Source organism: Acanthaster planci, linkage group LG21 (assembly GCF_054643075.1).
Source record: "Acanthaster planci isolate LZ-2023a linkage group LG21, COTS_SCS, whole genome shotgun sequence".
In the NCBI taxonomy this organism is placed as follows: domain Eukaryota; kingdom Metazoa; phylum Echinodermata; class Asteroidea; order Valvatida; family Acanthasteridae; genus Acanthaster; species Acanthaster planci.
The window spans coordinates 3,925,492-3,952,768 of NC_141797.1; the positions used below are offsets into that span (position 1 = coordinate 3,925,492).

Consider the following 27,277-nt stretch of genomic DNA (forward strand, 5'->3'; position numbering starts at 1 on the left):
ACTTTCAAGAGCCAAGACAATGCCCTCGATTTCCAGAAGGCCGGGCCCAAATTTTTCGGCGAGACCCTAACGTTTTTTTGGCAAGTTATAAAAAAAGTTTTCTTTGTGTTTCGTTGTCGCTGTGGTAAACCACGAGCGCAAAGCGCTGATTCCCGCCGCGCCACACCGTGTAAGGGAATGCGTGATTGAGTGTGCCGACCAGTCTATTCATACCGCGGCGACCGCTCATGTTACGTGATCCTTCACGCGTCGAAAAAAAAATCGATGTTACAAGATGTCTTCACGTTATTTCTTTGTATTTTGTATATATGTGTATTTTCTGTGTTCATCTGTTTAAATTTAGGTTGTTTTGCTTGATTTGGAGCAAGCATGTTTCCACAAAATTTCCTGCGCGCCGAGCTTTGTGTTTTATTTCTCCATGATCCGATCGCCCGGGTACAGCTGTCTGAATGCATCGACAATTACCAGAACGATATGAATAAAATTGTGTGTGTCGCTTTGAAATAAACTTGAAGAATCGAGGACTGAGAGTAACCCGGATGCTAGTCCAAATTATGTATTAATTCACCATAATTAACGGACAACGCCGCCGACACTAATTTAATTATATATAATAACTACATGTCGTTTGTGGAACTCTTTTCTCGACCATTTATATATATTATACCCTTGTAACATACATGTACATGTACTCGAGCACGGACAGCGCGGCGAAGTGGAAATAGGGCACGTGGGGCCGGGGATGGGGCGATGAGGTATGAAGCGAATGGTTAGGGGCGACGTGGAATGGGGCGAAGTGACTGTAAAACCACAGCACATGCACCACGGCCGTTTTCCAGTACTCAATTCGTCTCCGTTTAGGTTCGTTCGTTCCCAAAACCAATCCCCGATTGTGGGCCTGAAGCGTTTACTTTACATTGGATTACTGTAATTTTTGGTTCTCTTGCATATTATTTGATGTTTTGGGGCACTATCGTTAGACTTATTACTGCGCTGACAGCTTCAAAGTCAGCTAGTAAAAAAACAGTTGAAGCCTCCGACGGAGCCGAATCGAGTTTTGGAAAACGGCCCAGGAACGCGTCCGCACAGATTAGTCAGATCGCTGTGTACACGTACACTGTTAACACGATGGATTTGGGCCTGGTTCCAGACGCTTATTTCGCTGTAAACTAGTAAAATATTTTACAATACCTGTTTTATACTTTTACAATTCTAAAATAAAATTATGATTGTATACAGAACGAATTTAAATGCATGTGGATATTCGAAAAGGCCACGTAACAGTTCCTTTGACTGGTTTACAGCCCCCTACTCCCCTAGGCCCTAAAAACTTGAGAAGGCGATACATGTCGAAAACAACAGATGTAGGCCTACATTAAATCATACCTCCATTATTAAATTTAAGGCTTATCTTTCAAATTTGAAAGAAAGAAGTCCTAACACTATGAAAATCCTTGTGAAGAGATATTCCTCATTTATGCTTCCAAAATGTCTCTTATAAAGTTGTTTTGCGGTGATATGGCTAACTGCAGCGCCATTCTTATTCCAAAGGGGCGAAATATCTATAACAACGGCACAAACAATATGGCGGCAAAATCGGCACCGTGACTTTATTTTTATGTGTGTGCTTAATAGGCCTATTTATCGTATTTTGAAACCCTCACTCGTTGTCAGGTTTGGTATCATTTATCTGATAGCATGCAGACTCAGGTGCAGATGTAAACTTCCATGTTGATGACTTTAACTTGAAGATGTAGGCCCTAGTAGTACTGCCTACCTCCCAGCACTGAGCACATCATCATCATAGACATGATAGGCCTAGGGCCTACATGTTCATCGTGTAGGTAGCCTACTGCCTGGTCTGTATGTACTATGTTGGTATGTGACTACGCAGGTAAGTATCAACGAGTCGAGTCACCATAGTTCGCGCACTTCGTACTTCGACCAAAATTTTTCTTAAGAACACAAAATTTCAAGTGGCTTCATTCTCAGTACAGTAGACCTAGTTGAAAGTTTGACTAAAATCTTAGGCATGGAATTACTACTAATACTATTACAACTCGTACCTTGGATGACTTGTACCATGGGCAATTCGTACCTTGGACAACTCGTACCTCGAGTTAAGACCACTCGTACCTTTATCATGTTTGCAGTTCGGTTGTAACTTTCTTGCTCTTCATTTTCAGCATGTTTAAGATCAGATTTGACAAACATATAAATGAAAAATCTTCATAAATCTCCCGGAGAGATCTTGAGGGCCAGCATGATTTTCGGCAAAGTGCCTGCTGCGGGTGTTTGCGCCGTCAATTTATTACATGGCGGATGTTCAACGTGTTTACGCATGTACAAAATGCGCAGCAACTGACCGCCCCTTACACATGCGTGGACGACATGGTGCCGTACTCAAAACACTTGAGTTGAAAGAAAACTCAGCCCCAAAACTACAAATTTTCATTGACTGTAAAGCTTTGACATTCTGTCAATTTTCTGTTCACGCCCACAGCTCTTCCACGCATGCGTAAGGGGTGGTCTGTTGCTATGCATTTCACACATGTGCAACTGCATGCTACTAGACGAACGTACAGTAGATCATTCATGAATCACGACCGAATTGGAATTGCGCTAAATTTCCTGCAAACTACATCATCCAAAGGCATACATGTATTTAGTAATTTCAATATAGCATTTATGGAATTTGGGACACTAGGCACTTATCTTCTGATGCTTTTTCACCTCTACACAGCTGATGCTTCTCAATGGGTTTTATTTATGAGTTGCTGGTTGACCCAATCAAGTTTTATAATTTTCCTTGTTACATGTCTTTCCCATGTTAATAAATAGGCTTAGGCCCTTAAGGCCTTTTTCCCCCTTTTTTCATAATGTTAATCGGATAGCGATATTTTTAACCTTCATGTACCGGTAATCTACATGTAATTGTTATTTGTGTAATTTTTACTTTTATTCCTTTAAATAGTGGATGTATTTTATGCAACATCAATTTCGCGGTAAATTTCCAATTGTGAACAATAAACAGAGGGGCTGCGTGGAGCGCCCTCACAGAGGACAGGTCTTTGTTCCTGAGTAATATGCTGGAGTAGACACTATAGCACTTCAGGTCAAGGTTGGGGGGCCTGTTCTTGACACAAGTTTCTTGTTCTCGTGCTCGAACGGCAGGAACACAACTAAGAACACTGTTCTCGGAGCAGGATCACACACCACCTCCTCGTCAGGGTTTTACAGGAACACACAGAAAAAACTCATGAGATTTTGATTTTTGAACAGCCGCAAAAAGTAGAGAGATGGCTTCCAAAGCCATAGACAATGGGAAGTTTTGCAAAATTAACTAGCCGTCCGAACTCGGCCTCATTGTCATCTAAATCTAAATAACTACACATGTCCTCTGTGAGGGCGCTCCATGCAGGCCCTCTCGTGAAATGACATTAAATGAATGAAATGAAATTTGATCATTAAGATAATTCATCATTACCAGGTGATTACGGGCAATTTCCAACTGTTTCTATTTTTGAAATTTTGGTTTCTAGCATCAATGATTACCTACATGTAATCACCTGTCCAGGTTCCTTAATTGCCACTTAGGCCTACATGTACCATGCTTACTGTGAAAAATTCCACTTTCTCAATCGAGTGTCCCCCCAAAAACTCTTTAAACTGATCCATACCTCTCCGAAACTTATGATTTTATGAAACTGAGATTTTAGACTGAGTGACTCACTTCCCTCCCATTATCCTGAGGATAATGATCCAAACACACAACATACATGCACATGTACTTCTTATGCAACACACTATGTGTGTATCAAGTTGATGGCCGACTGTTGTACATGTACATGTATGTTGGCTCATGCATTTTCGGAGGCGGGGGTTACATGTACTGTAGGTAATTGGTGCCCAAATGCTACAGTCTGTAACGTTAGGCCTATGTCTACATAGATTATTACTGCCTACATGTATATCTGTGTCTGTTAACTAGCAGTGTTTGTCAATGATAATTTGTGCTTTTATCTTGATCATATTCGTAAGAATTTTTAGGAAACTAACTGAACACAGGGCTGACTGTAATCTGGTCTTGGCTTAAGTTAAAGCCATGTCAGATTGCATTGCACCCCAATTTTTGAGCATTCATTGAATGAAACAGTTTTCTTTTTTTACATGTTTTGTACATGTAAAACACTTATTTTTGACAAGCTTTCATGACCTTCGGAAAATTACTGGCCCTCTAATAGAAATTTCAGTCGCTGTAATACATGAACCACTTCCAAAAATACTTTAAAAATTGTAACATTTATACATACATACATCGCTGTGATTTGACTTTAACTTGTAATGTTCATTTCTAATTGAAAAAATAGGTTAGATTGTATTGATACAATGGAGAGTGCAAGGAAACCACAGCTTCATGATCTGCGACAGAGGAGACTGGCTTATTTTGATCAGCGATATCCCCCAACTCCTCCCACAGAACCCAAACCAAGTAGCAATGTTCACATTATCCCTGAAAGGATATTAAATGGGCGAGATGGAAAGAAGGCTTCTGAATCCTATGGAAGTGCAGCCTACAACAAAACTGGTGCCATTCCAAAATCACACAAGAAGATTCAGCGGGACATTGACTTCCTTGATGCTAACAGAAGGCATGGTTTGAATTCTGACAGTATGGAATCAACGGAAGAACATGGGTTCAGTTATCAGTTGGTTGCTGCAAAAAAGGAATCCGTCAATCAGAAGCTGAGCTCACAGGAATTTGAGATACATGTATCGCGTGATGTTGACAATCTTTTCCAGTCAAATAGGACAAGACCCAGAACACCAGGACAAACTCCAAAAGAGAAACTGGACAAATTTCATCCTTCTGTACCAGTGCAAAGTAGTGCCATTGATGCAGCCTCCATGGATTATGAGCGTAAGCTCATTAATGACCTACAAAAACCTGATCGTCAGAAAACAAACCATCATATAAGAAATTCACAAGGCAAGATAGTGGGCAATTCACCGTGGACGCATGATCACCTTGACTCCAGGATGAAGCATTTGAAGCGATTCCTTTACAAACAAGATGAAGCCGTTTCACCTGCAATCAAGGTAGCTGCTGAACATGATGCACTTCACGCCCAGAATATTTTGCATCAAATGAGCCAAGTACGAAAACTTCGAGCACAAATGCATGGAGAGCTCATGTCCAACTTCTCAGAACAGGAGTTTGGATTGAACCCTATGTCCAAGTCTGATTATCAAAGTTTATCAAGTGGAGAAGCAACTGACATATCATCCTTGAAGAATGGACATGTTTTTGACTGCTCCACTGCAAAGCATCAGGAACCCAGCAAAATGGATGTTTATTCATCCAAAACAGATTTTCTTGGTGCCTCGAAATCCTTGTCAGCACCACCTGCTAACCATTCAATTTTACAATTAGAAAAGGAAGACACTGATGCTGATTGTACTGGCAAGCAAGATAAAATTGCAAGCAATGATAACCTGGATGATGAAATGACCTTTGACCTTGGAGAATTACAGGAAGCAGCCAAACAAGGGGATGACATCTTGAGGAAGTACATTCAGAGTTTGAGCAAAAATCTGAAGAAGAAGAAGAGATTAACCGAGTCTGTTGGAGAGAACACCAAAAATGACTTCAAGCCAAATGTACTTGAGAAAGATATGAAAAAACAGGAGGAGCAGCTTGTAGAAAAGAAATTGTCATCACTTCCTGGCTATTCTAAGATCGTGAATGCGGAATTTAGTGCTGAGCAGGATACAGGCATTGCTCCAGCACATGAATCAAAAACTACTGAGGAAAGCACTGCAGAAAGACAGTACAGACCCAAAGTGGCAGACCCAAGTGTAACCTCTAGAGAGTTACAAGACCTAGGACTTTACCAAGACCTTGTAGACAAGAAGCATAACACTCCAGATCATGATGCAACCCTGCTGCACATCCAGTGCAAATCAGACCAAAGTCGGACAGACCATCTGAATGGAATGGTTGGAGACAGTACAGATGATGAAGATCTTGGCTTGATTACACATCGACCTCAGCAGAGGCCATTGTCCCCACTGAAACAAGTTTATGTGAACAACAAAGTGAAGCATGTTGAAATCTCAGATGATTCTACACATCCTGTACAGAAATATCAATACAACGCAGATAACAGCCCAAGTGACTTGAATGATCTTTGGCTGACCATGCAGCCAAAAAATGCAACACCCATAGAAAACCACAGTGAACTTGAAGTCCATGATAACAGTCAGTTTTCCCATGATGTGCACAAGTCGCAGCTCAGTTCAGAAAGCATCATAAACAGCATGGAAGAAAGTGAAGATGACAGGGTGAGGAAGCCACCTCCCAGTTACGAGAAATTATTTTCAAACTCAACAGCATTAAGCTCTGACAATATCCCTTTCCCACACCCATCAGGGACTGAGATTGGAAACTTTGTCTGCTCAGAACAGAGCACAGACTCTGACCTGGATATGCAAGCCCACAAGAATCTCAAACCCAAGCTCATGCCAAATCCTCCACAAGAAAAGAAAAGTAATAGCAGTTTTAAGCGACAAAAACCTACAATCCAGTTGACTACTGGGAAGAAAAGTCCAAAACCTCCAAAGACCCCTGAAAGACACATGCATGGCATCAGGGAACACCATAAACGAGAAAGAGAAAGTCGCAGACAATTGTCAGCTTGTAAAAGTCAAAGCAGGTCTGTTGAGAAAGACGTGGAAAATCTACAGAAATTTCAAAAAGATGTACATGTGGCTTACCAAAGTTCTCCTTTGCAAAAGGAAGACACAGTCAGCTCTAAGGAGATCCGGGAGGTAAACAGAATTTTTAAGACGTCCAGTAGCAAAAGATCCGAGAAAGTGCTTAATGTTGGTCCGTCTGGAGATTCCGAGCCTGTAATTGTGGCACAAAGGCAAATATCTAAATTGTGTCAACACTGTAGTAATATCTATCAGAACAATCAATCCCAGTGTGAAGTTTGTGGCACACTGAGACATAACAAACCTTATGCTCCAGTAGAGTCTGTTACGCCATCCATCAATGCCCAATTAAAGGATCTGTCTTTAGGTGGAGATGCTACTACTAGATCGCATTTGACAACAGGAAGTGCTTGGGATATTGAAATCTCTGCTCAGACCCGAGATAAAAACTTTTCAAGAGTGGAAGAGGATGATGAGTCTTCTGTGATGGATAAAATTGCCAGTTTTGTTCCCAAACTCATACAAGAGCAAGGGGTTGTTGAAGAGTCTGAAAACCCAGGTGATCCTGTGCTGTCAGATGAGACCGGTGCTGGAGATGCCAGTCATTCATATGAAGCTTTACCTATGAGAGTGGATGCATGGCTTGCTGCTAACAACAGCAGCAGACTCCCCCTTAATACTACATGTATAAATGACAACTCCTTTGGGCCACCAAATCATGACAACTCGTCAGACCAGCTGCAACAGTCCACTGAAGAGGACGAGACAGAGCAAAAAGGGACCTTTGACCTTCCATCTCAAGTGAACCTCAGCAATCACCACTTGCCTCAGAATGGCTGTGTGTCTAGCTGTATAGAGGATCATGAACTGAAACAAATCAAGCCCCTCCCAAGTAGTGAAGAACCCAAGAGAGGTACCGGTAGACGGGAATCAGCAAAGACAAAGTCTTCTGTGTCCAAGAGTAAGACCGGTCAATTGATTGACCAGCCCATGTACAACCGCAGGTGGGCAACGTCCAGCTCAACATGGGGCACCAGGCAGTCTGTTGGACGTGTCAGATCATCCTTGAAGGATTCCACCTCAGGCTCACCAGTTATGCAAAGAAAGAGACCATCATCAGCTCAGCACCAGGTACCGTTGCACAAGAGTGAGGTAGAGCCAAGGATGAGAGTGCACAGGACACAACCTAAGTCAGCCAGTTGGAAGTGCAGAGACTCAAAGGATGTCAACAGCAGGCAAAGGAGTTCTGATCTGAAGGAGGAATTCTTGACAGTGAATATGGCTCAGATTGATGGTAGGTAGTTTGCTAGTCAACTTGGACATGCCAGATTGCACCAACTTTGGTACACCATATCAGGTCTTTTTACTGTATCAACCAAGTTAAACAATCTAAGTCTTGTTCGAAATTATACATCATAAAAATAATAATAATAGCACAGCAATATAAGGCGCACAGTTTGTAACAATGCCATTCAAAGGCGCGGTCCCTGCACATCAGGTTCACAACATCTGAACATTCCTGAGACATCACCCTGGGGATTGTTTTCACCCTGTGCTGCAAGATCAGGCACAAACGGCAAAACAATAACTATATCTGCCTCCACAGGTCCCCATTTACTGCTATGTGGAGAGAGGCACATTGAGGTAAAGTGACCTGCCCAAGACCACAACATTTTACCATCAGCTACATGTAGATTTGAATCCGGACCCTATGATCAGAAGCTATGGTACAAACCCAAATCATACTTTCATAAAGGATGTGGTTACTGGAGTATTGTGTCCTCAGGATTTTGTGATATTCTTAACAAGTTCTGCACCACCACCACTAATTGTCATTGTTTATTCACAGAGGGTCTCGCATCCAGGGCTCTTAATGCCAGCCATAGCATGCTGCCACTCACATTAAAGCTCATCAGTGATGTAAGTCACATGTGAAGATAAAACTAGATTAAATTTATGTATGCAGAGCCCTCTTTGCCCAACATGCCAAACGACTGTAGCTCAGAGTCAAGATTATTTTTTATTAATTTTAGTACATGACAACAGATCTGCATTCATGCACAATTGTGGCAGAAACACATGCGGATCAAGGAAAGACACTTATTCTCTGAAAGTTGCTCAAGTTTCTTTATGGTTACTAATAACATGATTTTGTCCCCTTTTACAAAGTGTCATTTTTACTGATTTCTCCCTTGAATGTAATATTCTTAAAATGACTGTGATTTTCTCTTAAAGCCAGAATCTAATATTTTTCTTTTGTGAGTGCTACATTGCTAGAGTGACTACAATTTCCCTTAAAAGCCAGAATATGTTAAAAAGTTTCAGTGAATACCAAAATTGGCAACCTAGTGTTTACACATACCCCATTTCCATGTAGCCTCACATTTATACAGTCTAGGGTCATGCCTTATACCTTTGTCTTTGCTCTTCCATCGGCAGAGTCCTCGAGGTAATGACGGATTGTCCATTTGGGAGCTGCTTCCAGATGAGATTCTCCTCCATGTCTTCCGTTATCTGAGCTACAAAGATCTCATCCATTGTGCTGCCAGTTGTTCAAGGTTCCATCGTATTGTAATGGATGACTCACTGTGTAAGTCTGGCCAGCATTCTGCTGTTGTACTAACAATAAACTGTTGTGTGTCTTCTACAATTTTCTTCTCACCATAACTACACACCAGTATATACCAAAACACTTCAATTTCAACATTCGGTATTTAATCAAACGTACTACTGTGGAATATAATATTCAAGTCCATTTACCTTGAATACTTGTCTCTTGAACTCTCAAGAACATACTGGCCAACAACTAAATGTAAGAGCAGTAGCAGCGTTGGCCCCCTTCTGCTCTGTTCTTGTTTCACTGTGAACTTTAGCCGTCCATTAAGAAAGACCTAATCAGAGTCAACCACTTTTAGTTTCCATACTTTGTACAGTAATCAAATTTGATTTTCTTTCACTGTAAATGTAAATCGAAGTGATTAAATTAGAGCAGTGCTTCATCATAAATTGATTTTTTATGTATTTTATCATCATCATGCCCAGTTTATGTTTGCCAAATGCCTAGAGACTAGTTCAGTGTATCATACCAATTTTGATGGAGGACAATATGTATGATAATATGGCAATATTAAGGCGTTACAAAGTTTTGCATGCTTTCACTTGGAATATGAACCCCAAGAATGCCTGGTTGTGAGTAGTAATTGCAAATATGGATATATGTCTGTGTTGCAGGGAGAACCATCAAGCTTCACAAGAGGCAGTTGAGTGACTTTTCACTCACCCAGATTGGGGAGAGACATCCAGTGAACCTGTCACTCACTCAGTGCCATAGTAACATTGTCACTGAGAATGGCTTGCGTAATCTCTTCCGTAGTTGCACTGACACACTCCAGGTAATAGGAATAAAAACAGATATATACTTTACATGTTTGTTCCATTATGAAATCTATTGGATGTGATTTCTCAGTCTTTGACGGAAAAGAATATGATTATTAACAAGAGGAGCCAAATTTCATAAAGCAATAGAAAAAAGTTGTGTCAACTATTTTAGCCAAATTAAGGTAAAGCTCCAATGTTGTTTGTTATAGAAAAGAATTGAAAATACACGGAAAACTATAATATTTTTATTGCTAAAAATGAAAATGAAAAGGCGAAATAATTCCTGGCCAGATTTTCATAAGTGGTTATAGGTGTCTTGTGAATGACATCTCTTCCTACAGATTGCCACTTGCATGAGCATTTTGGATTCCAAATTTTCTTGACGTCATCATTTCATGGTATTTGGATGAATACATGCACATGTATGCACATATGTACCTGATGGCTTTGAATATGCAGTTGTAATTTTCCTCCAAAGATCGTATCCTGTGAGGCACAGCTGTAGTTTTACAACACAAAAAGCCAAACTTGGAGCTGAAGAGACTGAAAACCATACCATTGGTTGGCTGAACAATAGGGTTCTAATACATACATGTATTTCTCTTTCCGGGATGCATAACAGGAACTGAATGTGAGTGGATGCACAGGTGGGGAGCTGACAGGTGATTCACTTTTACTACATGCCTCCAGGTGCCATCATCTGATGTCATTGGATGCCAGCTGGTGTCAGGCCACTGACAATGGGTTGTCAGCCATTAGTGAGAGCTGTCATAGGTAGTATTTGTCCTCTACTTAGAATAGATGGATCCATAAGGGCCCACTCAGTGATGTCCTGACCAATCTCAGCTTGGATTAATGTCCAGCATGCATGCACAAAAGACTTAAATGAATGATGATGCCTACGTACAGTTGCAATGTGGAATGTGGCAGTGGAAAATGTTTGAATGGACAAGGATAACTGAGTTGGTCTTTTGCCATATTTGGAACAAAAAATATGACTTCTCTTGCAAAGATCTGGTGTCAAGACTACAATGATTATTAATGCTATTATGTAGGAACTCATTCAAGCAAGGAAGTTTGAAGGTGCAGCTTGTCTTTGAACCCAACCATGCAGAGGCTCCACTAAAAGTTAATGAAGTTGGTAATGACAGTTGGCAATGCCTCATCACAAATACGATGTTGAATTATTAGAGTCCAAGCTGTGTTTACGTTCTGTAAATCTTAAATCTTGTTCAGAGTGGTTAAAACAAGATTAACCCGAGAGAAAGGGACCATGTAATAGAAATGTTTACTTTAGTCTTGAAATTGCACCTTTTGGTTAAACTCATTTTCAATTTTTGCTTTGCTGTTTTTATCTATATTTAGGGACCTTTTTGTTTTTTTTATGCTGATATGGATTTGCATGTTCATGAGCAAAACTCTGATATGATCCCAAGCACTGAACCTCAATGTTGCGTTGATTTATGCATAAAAAAAATTGCCAAACTTTTTAGATTTCGCTAACAAAGATTTCCATTTCATTTGGCAATTTATTGTTGTACATGTGCAAGCACTGCATATGGCAATAAAACAGCAAGCAGCCTTTTCAAAAATATTTTCAAAGACTCGTCTGGAAAAATGTGGTCATATTTGAATGTTAAAAAAATGTGCACTTAACAGTAAGATTAGCTCTTAAAAATTTTCAAACAGTTTTCATACATCAAAAAAGAGTTAAAACATACACAAGGAAAAGGATTTTATTGAAGAAAAATTCATCACATTGTTTCTTTAAGGTAGTTTTTCACTCATTTCCTGAAATTCCAGGGTATATTAGTTTTTAAATAGTGTTGATGAGTAGGATGTTTTTTAGCAGTAATCCTGAAAAAAATGGTAGGTCAACCTTAAACTGGATCTCATGATATGGCCCATTGCATGAGCAAAACTGATTTGTCCATGGGGAGCTTCATTTGCTCATAAGCATAATTGAACATAAGCATGTTTGAACACAATGTGGCCCACTTTAATAGTCATTGTCCTTAAAAGTTCTGGGGTATTCCCTGCTTTGTCTGAAACATCTGTCAATAAATCTTGTAACATTGCTGCTTATGTGTAGAAAAGTAATGTGTGGCAAGTGGCTTCAAGAAGCATTTCCTAACCAGCTGCTGTGTGTTAGAATGGCTGCCGAGGTCACCAGACCTTACTCTGTTAGATTGTTTGGCTCTGGGATGATGTCAAATCCAGAGTTTACAGGCCAAGGCCCTCCAAGTAAAATAAAAAACTTCAACAGCAAATTGATTATTCCTTCGCTGCAAACAGAAGGGCACACCCATAATGTAACATGCAGTGAAACACATGCAAGACAGGGCACTTTACATGCATTGCAAACCAACAGCAGCATGTTGAAGACTGAAGCTAAAGGTTAGAATGTCCTGGGGACAAGTCAGTTTTGTACATGCATGCCATCTGCCGGGGCCATATGTTGAGAATGAGATCCAGTTAAATTAGACCTACCATTTTTTGAATTGTTGCAAAGTAAATACTGTACCTATTAAGACAAGGTAAAAACCAAGCCCTTGGAATTTCAGGAAGTGGATGCAGAATCACTTTAAACTTGGGTTTTTGAACCACCTGTATGCTGTAACCCAAGTCATGTAGAGAAGTCAATGAAACTGGTTGTACTCATTTTGATCTTAACTGGGATTAAGTCTCAAGTTGGTCAAGCACAATTACATGTATGCTTCATGCATGAACATAACAGGGAGGCCTACCGGTGTTTACTGTTCAGCAAGGGTCTCTCCATGCAATACACTCTTCCCCCTCACCTGTCTCTCTTCCTCTTTGTATTTATTTATTTCTATCCAGCATTGAGCTTCATCCAAGTTGTTTGTATGCCTGGAACATATTTGGTGGCCACAAGGATAAGGCACCAATGTCATTGGATTGTTGCCTTAACCTCTGTATTAGTCACCAGTGAGGACGTACTCGAGAATTGGATAGATGTGGTTGTATACCTTTTGTCTTTAGTGATGCTTGGTTTGAATCTGGTTGAAGCTAATATTCTGCCAGAATACATGAAAATGTATGGTGAAGGAGTATTGAATGTTTCTTTCAGATTGACATCTTTGTGTCTGAATGGTTGTCAGTCGGTTTCTGATGAATGCCTGACCCGTGTAATTAAGAAGCATGGCAAGAGGTAGGTGTCGATTTTGGTAGCACTGGCTAAGTTTAATCAGCAATGATTTGCCAACCACTGACCAATTTTGCTTGGAAACATATGCACAAAATACAGCTTGAGTAACATGCAAAAATCATTAACTAAAGCTACGTTCCCATGTGGCTTTTTGTAAAATTACAGTGGTTGAATGAAAAAAGTCTAATACAGCCGATTCACAAGAGTGCGCCACCAAGAGTTTGCAACACACTGGCCAATCATAACGCACAAAATTTATCGACCTTTTCCAAATGTGCATTGGGTGGACAAATTTTGCGCTTTGTGATTGGCCAACTTGTTGCAAACTCTCGGTAGCGCACTATTGTGAAACGGCCGTATTGGAATACCTGCAGAATTGACATCCCTGTTAGTTTCACTCCGTGGTAACTGAACAGGCCAAACAGGATTTACTGAAGGGCAATTCCATGGTAACTCGCGTTACAAATAAGGGGTATATTTACAGGATAATGTGCTACATCTCTGTCATTATTAGGAACTACAAGTTTCTCTTGTCACTCTGGGTAGACATAGACCAACTAAATGACTTAAAATAGAAAATCAAATGACAAACATTTTGAGATTCTTGAATCGTTTAATTTCGGTAACTTGCGTTACGAAAAAAGGACATGGTCAATTCTATGAAAGCCTCTTTTTGTAACGTCTCCTCATACTAGGCAATCTGGATAAAACTTTTCCTACCTTGAATTGACAATGGATTATGACTTACAAGTTAACAACATCAAAGTTGAGAAACAATGTACTAGTAAAACGCAGGGAGCATATACATTTATATCGGTAACTTGTGTTACGGTAACTCGTGTTACATTATGTCCATTCAAACAGCCTGGCACAAATCGATGGCATTTACCTCTTTGGATAGCTCTGCATCTTATATTAAGTTTTTTTACAGATGCACACTTTTGTAAATAGTAAAATGAATATATCTAGAACAATAATGTTATCGATAAACCTATATTGTCCAAAAAAAAGTCATGAAATTTCTTGGAAGCTACTTCCTGGCGTGCTTTGAGCTCATCTTACTGGCCAGTGGCTTTGAGGCGTTGTCTGTATTGTTTTTGTTTCTCAGCAGAGGTTAGAGGCATATTGTCTCTCTGTGGGAAATAAAACAAAAAATCATCACAATAAATTTCAGTTTTATTTTTTTAAATTCCACCTGAGGTTCAGTTTATGTGTGGGAATATTAAAGCAAGTAACACTTACAAAGCTAATGTAAATACCGTAATAATTTCATTAAATTAAAAAAAAATCATTATTTGACTTCATTCATTCACAGTTGCAACAAAATAAGGTGTAAGTCCTAAGCACAGCTCAAGCATTGTATTGATTGTTGCAAGTCATAATTTGAATAGACTTAATGCCTTTTCTATGGAGGGACGGGGACCAAAAGTGGCATCCTACACATGTAGCATCATGAAGATACACGCAGAGATCCATGGTAGCACACATTCATACCCTGCAGTTCAGAATGTTAATGAAATGTAGGATTGAAAAAATCATTGCTTGCAGTGCACTGTACTTCACTATAAATATTGAGGTCTGAAGTACAATACCAGGAAATGTATACTTGTACCACTGACATTTAATTGACATACATGTAGGCCTAGGACTGCTATAAATATTTCAGTCTTTTCTTTTTTTTCAATGATTCTTTGTAAAAAATAATGAAATACACTTACTCTCTTTTATCTTGATGCTGGTACAGTAATTCAGATGAAAAACTTTGGGTTTTATTGGATGGACACAAACTGAAAGTGAAAGCCTAGAGAATAAGCATGCGCTCATGCTGACATATGTATTTCGCAATAGGCAGAGGTCATTTAGGCTGCCCTCTATTGTTTCAGTGCCTCACAGTCTGCATAACATTGCATCTGACTGTGTTCAGCACACCCTAGCCCAGTTAAAGGTCTAACATTGCTCATACTGGTGGAATCTTCCATTTGTAGTCAGTATAACTCGCGTTACATGGTGGTCACTCACGTTACATGGTGGTCACTTGCGTTACATGGTGGTCACTCGCGTTACATGGTGGTAACTCGCATTACATGGTGGTGACTCGCGTTACGTGGTGGTCACTCGCGTTACATGGTGGTCACTCGCATTACATGGTGGTAACTCGCATTACATGGTGGTCACTCGCGTTACATGGTAAATCGCGTCACACTTTTTGATGATATTTTTAAAACTGATGACACTGGCTTTTTTTGGCAAACGTCTTGCTTACAGAATCAAGGTGTGATAAGTTTAGAAAATTATCAAAGCCAACAAATTACCTCTCATATTTGCTTCAGAATGAAAAAAAGGTGTTGTTTTCGTAATCGTGTTACCTTCCCATGGAATCGCCCTGAAACTTTCCATGGAGGTGCAGTAGTTAATCCAATGGGAACATTGAGCACTTACTATTAAACTTCCGTGTGTGCTTTTATGTCTTGTGTGAATAATGATTCACTGACATCTCATGTGTAGCAGTACATATGTACACACATTGCTGTATTTCATGGGTTTGCCTCACAAAATACCATACCAATTAAAATGTGGGAAATTTGACCAGTTTTGTTCAGGTGAAACTAGTTTTGGTAATGGGGAAGAAATTGATGAGATTTCAGTCGTGTAACATAACCACTTCAGTAGCATGGCAGCTTACTATTACTTGTATTAGCATGCGAAGATACACTTCAGACGTTTGCATTGTGCCATTTGACCAATCATGCAGGTAGAATTAATGTTTCACCTTAAAATAAATCCAAATGGGAGCACACCTTAATAACAAGTGAACTTGGCCACAACTGTCAGCCTGTACAAAATGTCAGCATAGGCTTGGAGCGTGTATCTGTTCCCCAAGTCTTTAAGCATTTTTTCAAGAATCTGCTAAATCCAATCTTGTCAACAGTGGAAAATTCTTTGGACATGGAAGTAATTGGGACACGGCCCATTCTTTTTAATGATGACGGTATTCTTGTATCCAATCTTCATAGACATTTAAGACAGCATTACTTCAGCTGTGATTTTGTATGATTTGTTGTGTTTTTGTAAATTAGCCATGAGTCATGTTTAGATTCCGACCAAAATTGGAATGATTTATACAGTAGACTAATCTGATTAGATGCCATAACTGCAGTGGCAGTGTTCTCACACACACATTCAACAAATCACGCCATCCTGTTGGTCAAAGAGACATGGAACACCCACGGACCACCTCTCCACAAGCGTTGTATAACCACAGGAATGACCTCTAATTCTTTTTGCATACCTGACGAATCAATATTGAGTAAAACATTTGCTCTATCAGTCTAAACATCACTAGTATCTGGATATTTTGAATATGTTTTAGATGTAGATGATTCCAATAATTTTTGGGGATGGCAACATTTTCATGGTGTCAACCAACATTACCTCCAGTTAATCTGGCACTTCCTGTGTGTTTGCCATCATGTTTGTATTTAGTCTGCGGGTATTGGAAGTCCTGGGTTGTGTGCAGCTGTCTCCAGAAACCCTTCAGCTCATTGGCTGCGAGTGTCGTCACCTTCATACCCTCAACATTGGCCAGTGCTACAAGGTAAGAAAGCAACTATTGGCTATTGGTTCTGTGAATACCCAGCACCAGAGGCAGTAAGGAAGAAATTGACAGAGCTGCCAAATGGTGGGTCTCATTCATATAGACACCTGCATTACTTTTTTTCCTAGCCAAGGAATTTAGACATTACCTTATTTGAAAGATGGTAAAATCCAGCATGTTGGCATTGCATATACCTGTAGTGTATGCATAAACAACATTAAGCAACAGACAGTGCATCAAACCTTCATGAGTTGCCTGTATAGCTTTATGTTTTGACAGCAAGATCAGAATCACCCCCATATTTGTAAATGACAAAAAAAGCCAGACTGCCCTCCTGATACATGTATCTCCTCATCCATAAACTATTTGGAGTTAGGATGACAGTGGACAGACCAAAACAGTCTACCAGCTGTCCTTGATTGTAACGAATGGTATACATGTACATCATTGAGAAAAGTGTAAATGTCGCCAGGGGAGACCATTCCAAAGGGAAATCATTGCTATGTGATCAGGTGTCTTGTTTTGTGGCATGGAACACACAAGAGGTACTCTGATGTCATGTGCTTGCTGATTTGCCAACTCAGAAATGAAGCATCATTTGTGATGTGAACACAAGACATACATGTACATGTATATTTCAGGACAAAATCCGCTATAGTACATGGTTAGCAATTTTGGACTGCAAATTTACAGCACAAGGCGCTCAGAAGAGTTCCAATGTAGTTCGGAGATAGTTTTGATGAAAAGCTGTACTTGAGCTTAAGGAGCTACATGTATGTACATGACAGAAAATGTTCTTGAAATGCCTCATTAGAAAAGTGGAACTTTACAGTGATGAATGTACATTTTTACATTAAGGCTACATGCAAATGTATGACTGTAGCTGGATTACTATACCGTACCTCATAAGTATTTATGAGCAAATTGTTGCAAATCATTGGCCGATTTCCCCACATGTCAGGGAAGTAGAAGTGATACATGTCAGGTGACATCATCACAGTGAGTATCTGTATGGTACTTTCTTCTGGTAGCACCAATAATTCCCTCTGAAATCCAGACTTGTAGTCTGACATGTAATTTTCACGGAACCAGTATGTTGTAGTCCTTACCAGACATGTAGAACTCATTGGCTCAAAAACAAGTTGTATGTTGACCTTGAATTTTATTTTGTCAATTTGCTCATGAACAAATGTACAGGTGTAGTAAAGCCAATGCTGTTTAGTTTTTATTTCTAGAAAAAAGAGAAAATTACTGATTTTGAGTTGAAGGCCAGCGTGTTCCTAGCTCTATGGTTAGACTACCTCCCTCTGCTTCGCAACGAGAGGTACTCAAGCTAACCTACACTTAAGGACCAATAATTTCCACTACTTCTCTCCCCCTCTCAAACCATGCAGTATTTGTATACCACGTGAGCCTTTGATGTCCCTGGTTAGGAGCTACAAACTTTTCCCATATACATGTACATGTATGTATGTCTAACTACCAGCTGTTGCCAAAGTTGGATATTGTCACCAATATTACTGACCAAACTTACACCCGTTTCAGACAGGCGTTCTAGGGTTACACCGAACCAAGTAGAACTAAGAGCAACTCGGGTTGACCCAATTAAAATTTGGTTTCAGACAGATGAACATAATACATATATTTGCATTGGGTTTGGCCCATGAAAGAGTGACAACTGAAACCAAGTTGCTCTGGTGTCGTTCCAAGAGCCTCCAAGTGTCAATCTTACGCCTTCTAGCGTGCCTGGTCACTCCTAATTGTTTCAGATATCAAACTTTTGCTGTACTTAATTCAAAAATTTGCTTTTAATTTGATTTGGCGGCACTCCAGAATGCATGTCTGAAAAGGGTGTTACTAAATTGCAATTTCTTTTGTATCTGTAGGTTACAGATGAGTGTATTAGCCAGCTTGTTTGCTATCTCAGAAACTTGAAGCACCTTGACCTGCGTGGCTGTAAACAGGTCAGTTACGGACTGTGTGTATGATTTGCAAGATACCAAAATGGGACTGTCAAATTATCTTGAAATTTCTCAATGTAAACTAAGTACAGTGTCAGACAATCTGAAATCTTACCACCAGGAATGCGAGAAAAGAGAAATTTAATATTTTTTTCTGAAGATGTCCTGATGGATGATTTTTGGAAAATACAATTCGTTCAAATACCACAACTGTTAACCGGTGCCACAAAAGTGTGGTTGAAGTGTTGAGCTGTTGGGAGAGTCTACATTAAGGGGTAAAGTACATATTGCCAATGCAGTTTTGGAATGCGTAAACTCACTAACTAATAAAATATATAACCATAACTAATAGCACAAAAGATAACTTGGACTAGTTTGAAATAATAGTTTCTTTATGAAAGTGTGGAAGTTTATCTGACATGAATATATCAACATGGTATCACCCCTTAAAATAATGGTATGGTTGCTCCCCCTGGTGCAACCCAGTTTTCTTGAACCAAATTTCCAATTTCAAGACATTAAGTTTTCTGTTTTTCCAATCACAGTATCTCTTATACCTAAAATGCAAGGCTACATGTAGGAGTCACATCTGTTGATATATAAAGTGTTCATGATTGGCATTGATGGTGTGTGGACCATTTTTGACTGACAAACGTACACGTGAAGAGCAAACAGTCGATCTTGCATATGTACAATGTACCAGTATGTCTTGGTCATGCAGTGACTGTAGTCAATTCACTGCACGGTGAAACAGTCTTAATTCCACAGTCTCAGCGTGGCCCATGCATTTTTGTGAGACAACTTACATGAGCTAGGCTTTGAGTGTAAAAAATGAACAGCATGTTTCTTGATTTTCCTCAAAGCAGTGAACTCAAAAACTGAAACGGGTCCATGAAATGACACACAAAGTAATCCACAACCCCCCAAATTGCAGTTCATGCAAATCCTCTACACTGCCTTTAATAAACCTCCAGATTTGGTGTCTTTTGTCAGAGTTCAAAGGTCAAAGATTAATGTTTTAGTTTTTCATTGTACATTTGGTAAAATTTCTATTTTTGAATTAAATATTTTAATTTTTCTGTATAATGCAGTCTCTGCAATGAATGTACGTGTGCATGTAGTTTTCAATCCAGTCATTATTCTCACTGCAGTTTGTTGGAGATTAGAGACAGTTGCATGAAGCATACATTGGAAAATATTGGTAACCGTTACTGTGCCCTGGAGATTTGTTCATCAGTTTGTTAACGTTTGTTGCGTTAAATGTTCTAATGAAATGTACTGATACTTGTTTGAGTCAATGCAGATTAGATAGAATTTTATGAGATATCCTCTTTCATTAGTTATTTTTCCAATTCAATTTGTTGCATGTCATACATATTTTGGGCAATGTTTCTGTTATGATTTGTAACAGATAAGAGATACATGTGTAAGGAAGATCGTAATGAACTGCAAATATCTAGAGACTCTGGTCCTGGCAAACTGCACACACATCACCAATGCCTCTCTGGTTGAAATTGCTACCTATCTACCTACAATCAGGTAAAGGACTGTCTTGTTGCCTTTGTCTTCAGTGAGAAGTTCGTGCAATCTGTTTTGTGTATGCTGCTTGAAGGACGTGCAGTGTTTGCTGTTGTTTGCTCAATTGAGATTATGTGTAGGTTCCATTTTGGCTGTGTAGTAGGCTTTGCTTTAGAACCTACATGTATGAATAGCAAACCCTTTGGGCCGACACACTATGCATATTGTATAATTAAATGTCATCTAAAAGTTCCCAAACTCACAGTCATTGTATGGGTACTAGGCACATAGAGGCAGTGACATTCAAGTGGTAACCCAGCCTGTCTTCTTGTCACCAGTGAGGGAATGAGGGGATGCTTGGATCACAGCCCAACAGTGTGGATGTCTAGGAAAGAAAGAAACTTCATTAAACTGGTTTCTCAATGAAGACCTTTGTAGGAAAATAGAATAGTCATAAGTGTAGTTGAATGTGGTCATATCATCTTGCATAAATAAGAAAACTTCTGGAGGTTCTTTTCCATGGAATAGCAAATTTGGCTGACTTACTGTAAAGGTTGCAAGTACACACTACATGTGCACGTACACATGTACAGCAGTCCATTGGATGTTCATATTAGCTCTTGGCACTATGTCAGCATGTATTCTAGTGTTGATCAGCCTGTCATACAGTATTTGCTGATGAATGGGGTATTGCTGCAGAGTGTGAAGTCCTGACTGCCTGCTTAGTGTAGCTGTGTGCCATCCAGTTCCATTTCCCCAGCCTTCAGTAACATGTACATTTTTACATTGTGTCTTACGTTTTTCTTAAGGTCCCTGGATGTATCTGGCTGCAAGAAAGTCAGTAATGAAGGTGTTCGTTCCTTGGCAACCTGTTGCCATAACCTGACATCTCTTGATGTCAGCTCCACAGGTGTTGATAACAAAAGGTATGTTTGAAATGCTCTTTGAAAACAAAGATTTACTTGTCAAATTTTATGTAAAATTGATCATTGTATGACATAAAGTTTGTGTCTCCATCTTTTCTTCTCTTCTTCTGTTATAATTTTTCATTGGTTAAAGTGAACATTTAGTGAGATTCTTTTGGCTGGAATGTTTTGTGTCTTTTGTAATTTCCAATTGTGAACTACTTACTAATATGGCTACTCCTGAAAGCTGTGGTGCTGAGAACACAGCATTCATGCATTGGTTCACACTCATATGGTGGGGTGGTACACATGACCAAGGATACATCTGAATCTGACATTTAAGGTTTAGGTCTTCACCAGTTGTAGTTACATGTATGTGGGTATATCTCTGGTCAAGTTTGGGCGACCTGTTCTTGACATGGGTTTTGTGTTCTCGGGCTCTAACAGCGGGGAACACAACCTGAAAACCCAAGACCACAGTTCTGGGAACAGGATCACACACCACCTTTTCGTCAGGGTTTTACACGAACACACAGAAAAACTTGTGAGATTTGATTTTTGAACAGCCACAAAAACTTTCAAGAGGGCTTACGAAGCCAGAGACAATGGAAAGTTTTGACAAATTAACCTTAATATAATATGAAAGAAAGGAATTTTTTTTTTGGAAGAGAAGTTAGTCCAGATGTCCAAACATTAACTCTTGCAGAATGCTCAAGAACGCTGCCGAGTTGCATGTTGCTTTCCACAGACTAGTGATAACCGGTTGTTCGTTCCTGGCGTTTGAGCTGCTGACCCACGAACAACAAATGGAGCTGTTTGTGAACATACGAGAACAAGCAGCCCAAACTTGGCCTTCCTGTTTGTCACATGCATGGATGCATTGTTCAATTGTTCGAAAAGATACTTTCATAAATAATAGTTCTAGTGAAATTGCTCAGCCAAAAAAAGCTCAAAATGCAGTGTGCACACTCTTGTTATTGAATCTGATGAGACAGTCTGACTCCTGTAGCCACATGCTACCAGTATTCAGGTGTGTTGATTCCATGCAGGTGTACCGTTCTTTTATAACTAATGTTCCTTGGAATAATATCACCATCAAATAAGGTCCTTAACTTAAATATGTATTATTCTTTTGTTAAAGTGTTTCAGCTCTGGCAAACTACTGCAGCAAGACCCTGGTGGCTGTGCGTTTCAATTGCTGCAAGGACATCACAGAAATGGCCATTGTCAAACTGTTGAAGAATTGCAAAAAGTAAGTGAGAAAAGTAAAAGACAATTATCTGTTAGAAACTTTATTATTGGAGAGCCATAGAAGTGCTTTGTCTGCACTCAGAGACTTGTGTTAGAGTACTTAACACTGGATCTTGAGTCCTATTTTTATGGACATATACCCGCATCTGTGAAAGCACTCTATCTGTCTTGATCTCATACACTTTGGACGTAAGAGCTTGGCCTTAAGCTTCCTTTGTCTTGCCAAAATTATCCATAGTTTACCTTTTGTGCATTTGTGTACCCTAAAAACTTCATGTAGTAATTATTCAGAATGGGGTAATAAAGCATACAAGCCTACATGGTTGTACTTAATACCAACCTTACCAGTGGCTCATGGCCGTATACAGTGATTCTGTTTGTTAATGTAACACTGTGTTATTTTTTTCAAGTTTTAACAGGTGTACATAAGGGGCCCTTTAAAATATCCAGTGTTTTTAAATTTCAATTTTTTTTCTGAAAAGGAGGCAGGGTCAAGGAAATAACTGAAAATTGAAATATATTTTTCATAAAAATAAAACAAACAACCAAACCCAAAAAGGATCAAAACAAAAAAGAACCGATTTTCATGACATGTACAACCGTGGTTTATCATATGTATGCACGTAATGTATGTACACACACACACCAAGGTTATGCACCATACCACCACCGCACGCCAATGGTCCAAGGTGTATGAACGTTGTTAACTTCATTCCCATATTTATTACGTGAATGATCCATGTGCATTGGCATAAAAGACCACAGGAGGAAGTGGTTTTTCAGTAGGCTTCTGTGAGTCAGAAGTTCATAGTGGTCAATCTTTGCAAAGGTAGCAGGGTACGAGTTGCTCGTTATCAGTTTACACACATGGATTGCTGCTCACTCATTCTCATTCCCAACATGCCAACTGATGAAACATAAAATCTACAGGGCACCAGTGCAAAAGAGGCAGACCAACAACTCCATGTGGCCGTATGTGCAGAGACACATTTATGTAGTTACTTCTCCTGTACATGTACACGCATGCGATTTCATGTAGCATGCTGGACCGGGAGTTTGCATACTGGATGACCAACGTTACTTTTTTGTTAATCAAAAATGGGGGTGGGTGGATCAAAAAATTTGAAAAAAAATCGAAATTTAAAAACATTGAAAATTTTGAATGGCCCTTAAGATGACTGCTGTAAACACAAGCTTGACTAACAAAGACAAAAAGGAACCCTTTGTGTTCCTGTTCAATCATACTATGATACATACACGCACACAAAGCAATTCACACTATATTACATACTCATTAGGAAGTTTTCTTATGTTCTCTCCTTAAGACTGGATACCCTGCATCTGTATGGTGTGAAAGGTCTACGAAATCTGGGTGTGCTGAAGTTACAGTATCCATGTCTTCAGTTTGAGTAAGGATGAGTAACCATCCATGGTTGTCAGTTTTAATCTGTTCCATGTGTACAAATGTTATATACATGTACCCAGTGAGGATCAGTGAACAAAAGAGGTCCACATTGTCGGTGTTTTCACCAAGTGACAAAAACTTCAAATCCAAGATAAATGCGTTTGAAAATACGAGCCTTTTTAGTGCACATTATTGATCACTTTTATGTTACCAATTAAGGAATTTTTTACAAAGTCATGAAATGTACCACTTGGAAAATGCTCTATACTTATGTCCAGATGTATTGTCTTAATTAAAGAATAATTCATTAATAAACTAATAACAGTCTTTCACTTTGCGAAAACAGACAAACCCGAAGGTCTTAATTTTTTTCTTATTACATGATACACACTTTTGTCACTTCGTGAAAAAATACACGCTTGAAGAAAATTGTTAAATTGTAATTTCTTGAAAACAGAGAAACACAGAGACTAAGTTTCTTGTCAGTTGTCTGTTTACAGTTACTTGGAAAGTAAACAACATTTTGCTTTGAAACTCTGCTACTTTTTTCTTTGGATCAAAGGGAGTAAAATGGTAGAAAAACTCCAGATCAAAAAATGTTTGATTTTCCGGGTTTTTGTCACTTCGTGAAAACACTGATGACATAATGCAGGTTGTCTAAACTTTGTGTGGATGAAGCTGGGTACATGCAAGGTTACCCCCCTCTCTGGAAAACAGGTTGAAAGGTATTCTGGAGTTAGGATCATCTGTTGTGAAATAAAGAGGAACAGTCAAGGAAATCCTTGATTGGCACAATCTCCTCAGTTGGAAACTCTGTGCAAGTTGAATGAGAAGAGTACTCACTGGAAAAGGTATCAAACAACACAAGCCATTTGAAGAAAGGGCAGAGCCAGACATGTAACACAGAGATACATGCTTGAGTGTACAAACAGGCTTATAAATTTCAATAAGAAATAACCTAATTTCCAACTCCCCCCTGCTGTTTTATCAAATGCAATGCATTACATGACTGTCAAGGTTTTTCATATGAAGTTAAGTTGTTGAACAAAACAAATGGTCAAATCCTTATTTCTACAATGCATGAAAAGCCTCAGTGCATACCGGTAAAGCAAACAATACAATATTTGCTCAAGTTAACTTAGATTTTCCCTTGTGCTTTAGGTGAACATATTTTACCAAAATGTAACCTTGTATAAAAAGAAATTTCTAATGATAATGATAACATCAACATTTCCAGTGAATCCTTTCAGTCTGTATTGAAATGCTCATGGCTTTTTATTGTTGAAGGCCACTTTAAGGCCATTTGAGTTCCTTAAAGTAACGTTAGTTGTGACTCATTCAAGCCATAGTGAATAAGACCTTATTTCATGCATATATCTGAACTTACAACACTTATAAGGCTTGGCATGTACCCTGAATATTTTTTTTTTGGTATTATAGTTTGATTCACCAAGTTTTAACTTGACATGCTAGACTCAGGGCTTATTTGTGCCTGGGTAATTCAATTTTACTTGACTTGACCCCTCATTGAAGGTCATTAGTAGGGTCCATCAATAACAGGATTCCACTAATCGATAATTGGAAATCCAATATTGAGCATATTCATATATATTCCAGTGTACAGTAGATTCTCATTAACTCATAACTGAATACCTCAAAATTCCTTTTCCTAATAAATTAGCACTTCAGTAACACCAAGAAAATAGGATATTATGTATGAAAAAAATTGTACGACTCAAAATGCCCACATGGTACTTCTGTTTGTTCAACCAGTACGAAAAAATACTACTGCCAAAACAGTCCTATACCGGTGTAAAAATATCGCAAAACTTTTTATGAGTCATTACTACCCAAGGCACTACGTCCTTTCATGTCAGGATATGATGGTGTGCACATCACACAGTTCACTAACGTTGTGATTAGACAAGTCATCAGATCCTTACCAATCACCCACTTGTAGCCTGTGCAATGATAATCCAGTTCCTGGGTCTTTGCAGTAGCCATGTATTAACCAAACTGGAACCTGGCTTTTGAATTCACCTGCATGCTATTCCTGGCTCAGTGCAGATCATGGTTCATGCAGGGCAGCCCATGCTCATGCATACAGGGCAAAATAACAAGAAATAAAATTTGCTACCTACAGTTTGTTATTTATTGTAATATATCCATGAAAGATAAAACACCTTAGGAAAGACCAATATGAAAACGATATTTTTGACTGCAAACTATAGTGTATCCATTGTGATGGTCTAGCATGGCAGGGGAAGCCATGAATTACAGAGTATAGTTACAACATGGATCAGATGTCCATGATGATTTACAGTGGTTCTTTTCCAGTCACCGGCTATTTTGCCACTAGGTTGGGCTTATAATTTCAAAGCTAATTAATGGGTAATAACCACATTACATGTAACTAGAAATTAATTTTGTCGATAATCTGATTTGTTCTTGATATTTTTAATATCATTCCCAGCATTAAGATTTTTTATACATATGTACTTTGAAATGAAAACTTTCATATCAGTGATATCGATTGTAAAGTGAAATTGAATAATCATGCAGTAAATATCGAAACATGGATGGACGCTAGAACTTCCTGTCTCTGACACTTTGGCTGTGTGTATGTTACTATCATTTCTGGTCATAACCAAGTAATTTGGATGCCATTTGAGATATCAACACATAGAAGCAATATGTATACTAATGGTTATACAAGCGTGGTTTCAATAATGTAATGGGCTCTCTGTTGTGAAAGTAGTCTTATATTATAAACATTATGCTGTGTATAGTTTGTGCCTTATGCACTGCTTAAGTATTAAAAAATCACTAGACTGGATTCTGTTTTTATCGACCAGAGACTACAGAGAATTTGATTTCAAAAAGGATTGGAAATGTGTTTAAGCCAAGAATTACAGTAGTCAAGGTGAAGGAAGGTTAAACCGGAAGGTTAAAGGATCCATGCGATGAATTTACCTTTATTCATGTGTAATTTCCTACTTCTCTGTGTAAAGAAACCATTTGACACCACTTTTTAGTTTGAAAAGGGCACCTCTGTAAACTTATGTTGTCCAACTTTCTCTAGTATCTGGACATCTGAGGGCACTGTTGCTGTGATATCATTTTGAAAGACATTGTTCATTTAAGGGGTTTTCTGTTCATAATAATTTCTTTCATTCAGTTATTTGCTGCCTTTCACTAGCCTAACAGTCGGTCCCCGAAGAAAAGAAAAAATGGTGACTGCAAATTTCCAGCAACTATGTGCTAATACAGCTGTATCATTGTGTTTCTGCCCACAATGAAAACACTATTTGTTTAGGAATAAGGAAATTTACACCAGTATAATTTTAAAATGGTCAAATAAAAATGAGAAAGTTTAAA

The 27,277-nt window shown here is 39.0% G+C and overlaps 1 protein-coding gene across 5 annotated transcripts; it reads left to right on the plus strand.

Moving 5' to 3' along the window:
- The first annotated feature begins 861 nt into the window (after positions 1-861).
- Positions 862-27,277, plus strand: LOC110981594 (uncharacterized). 5 transcript variants are annotated; one of them, XM_022239260.2, is made up of 13 exons: positions 862-1,172; positions 4,371-8,011; positions 8,567-8,637; positions 9,157-9,307; positions 9,949-10,109; positions 10,718-10,869; positions 13,187-13,267; positions 16,748-16,859; positions 18,746-18,823; positions 20,232-20,359; positions 21,148-21,264; positions 22,385-22,495; positions 23,820-27,277. In XM_022239260.2, exons 2-13 carry the CDS (start codon positions 4,390-4,392, stop codon positions 23,905-23,907), a joined length of 4,872 nt encoding a protein of 1,623 aa, XP_022094952.2. In that variant the 5' UTR covers positions 862-1,172; positions 4,371-4,389; the 3' UTR covers positions 23,908-27,277. The 5 variants fall into 5 exon arrangements, with proteins under 5 accessions (XP_022094952.2, XP_022094953.2, XP_022094949.2 ...); XM_022239261.2 differs by having other exon boundaries at positions 862-1,164; XM_022239257.2 differs by lacking the exon at positions 862-1,172 and adding an exon at positions 1,230-1,894.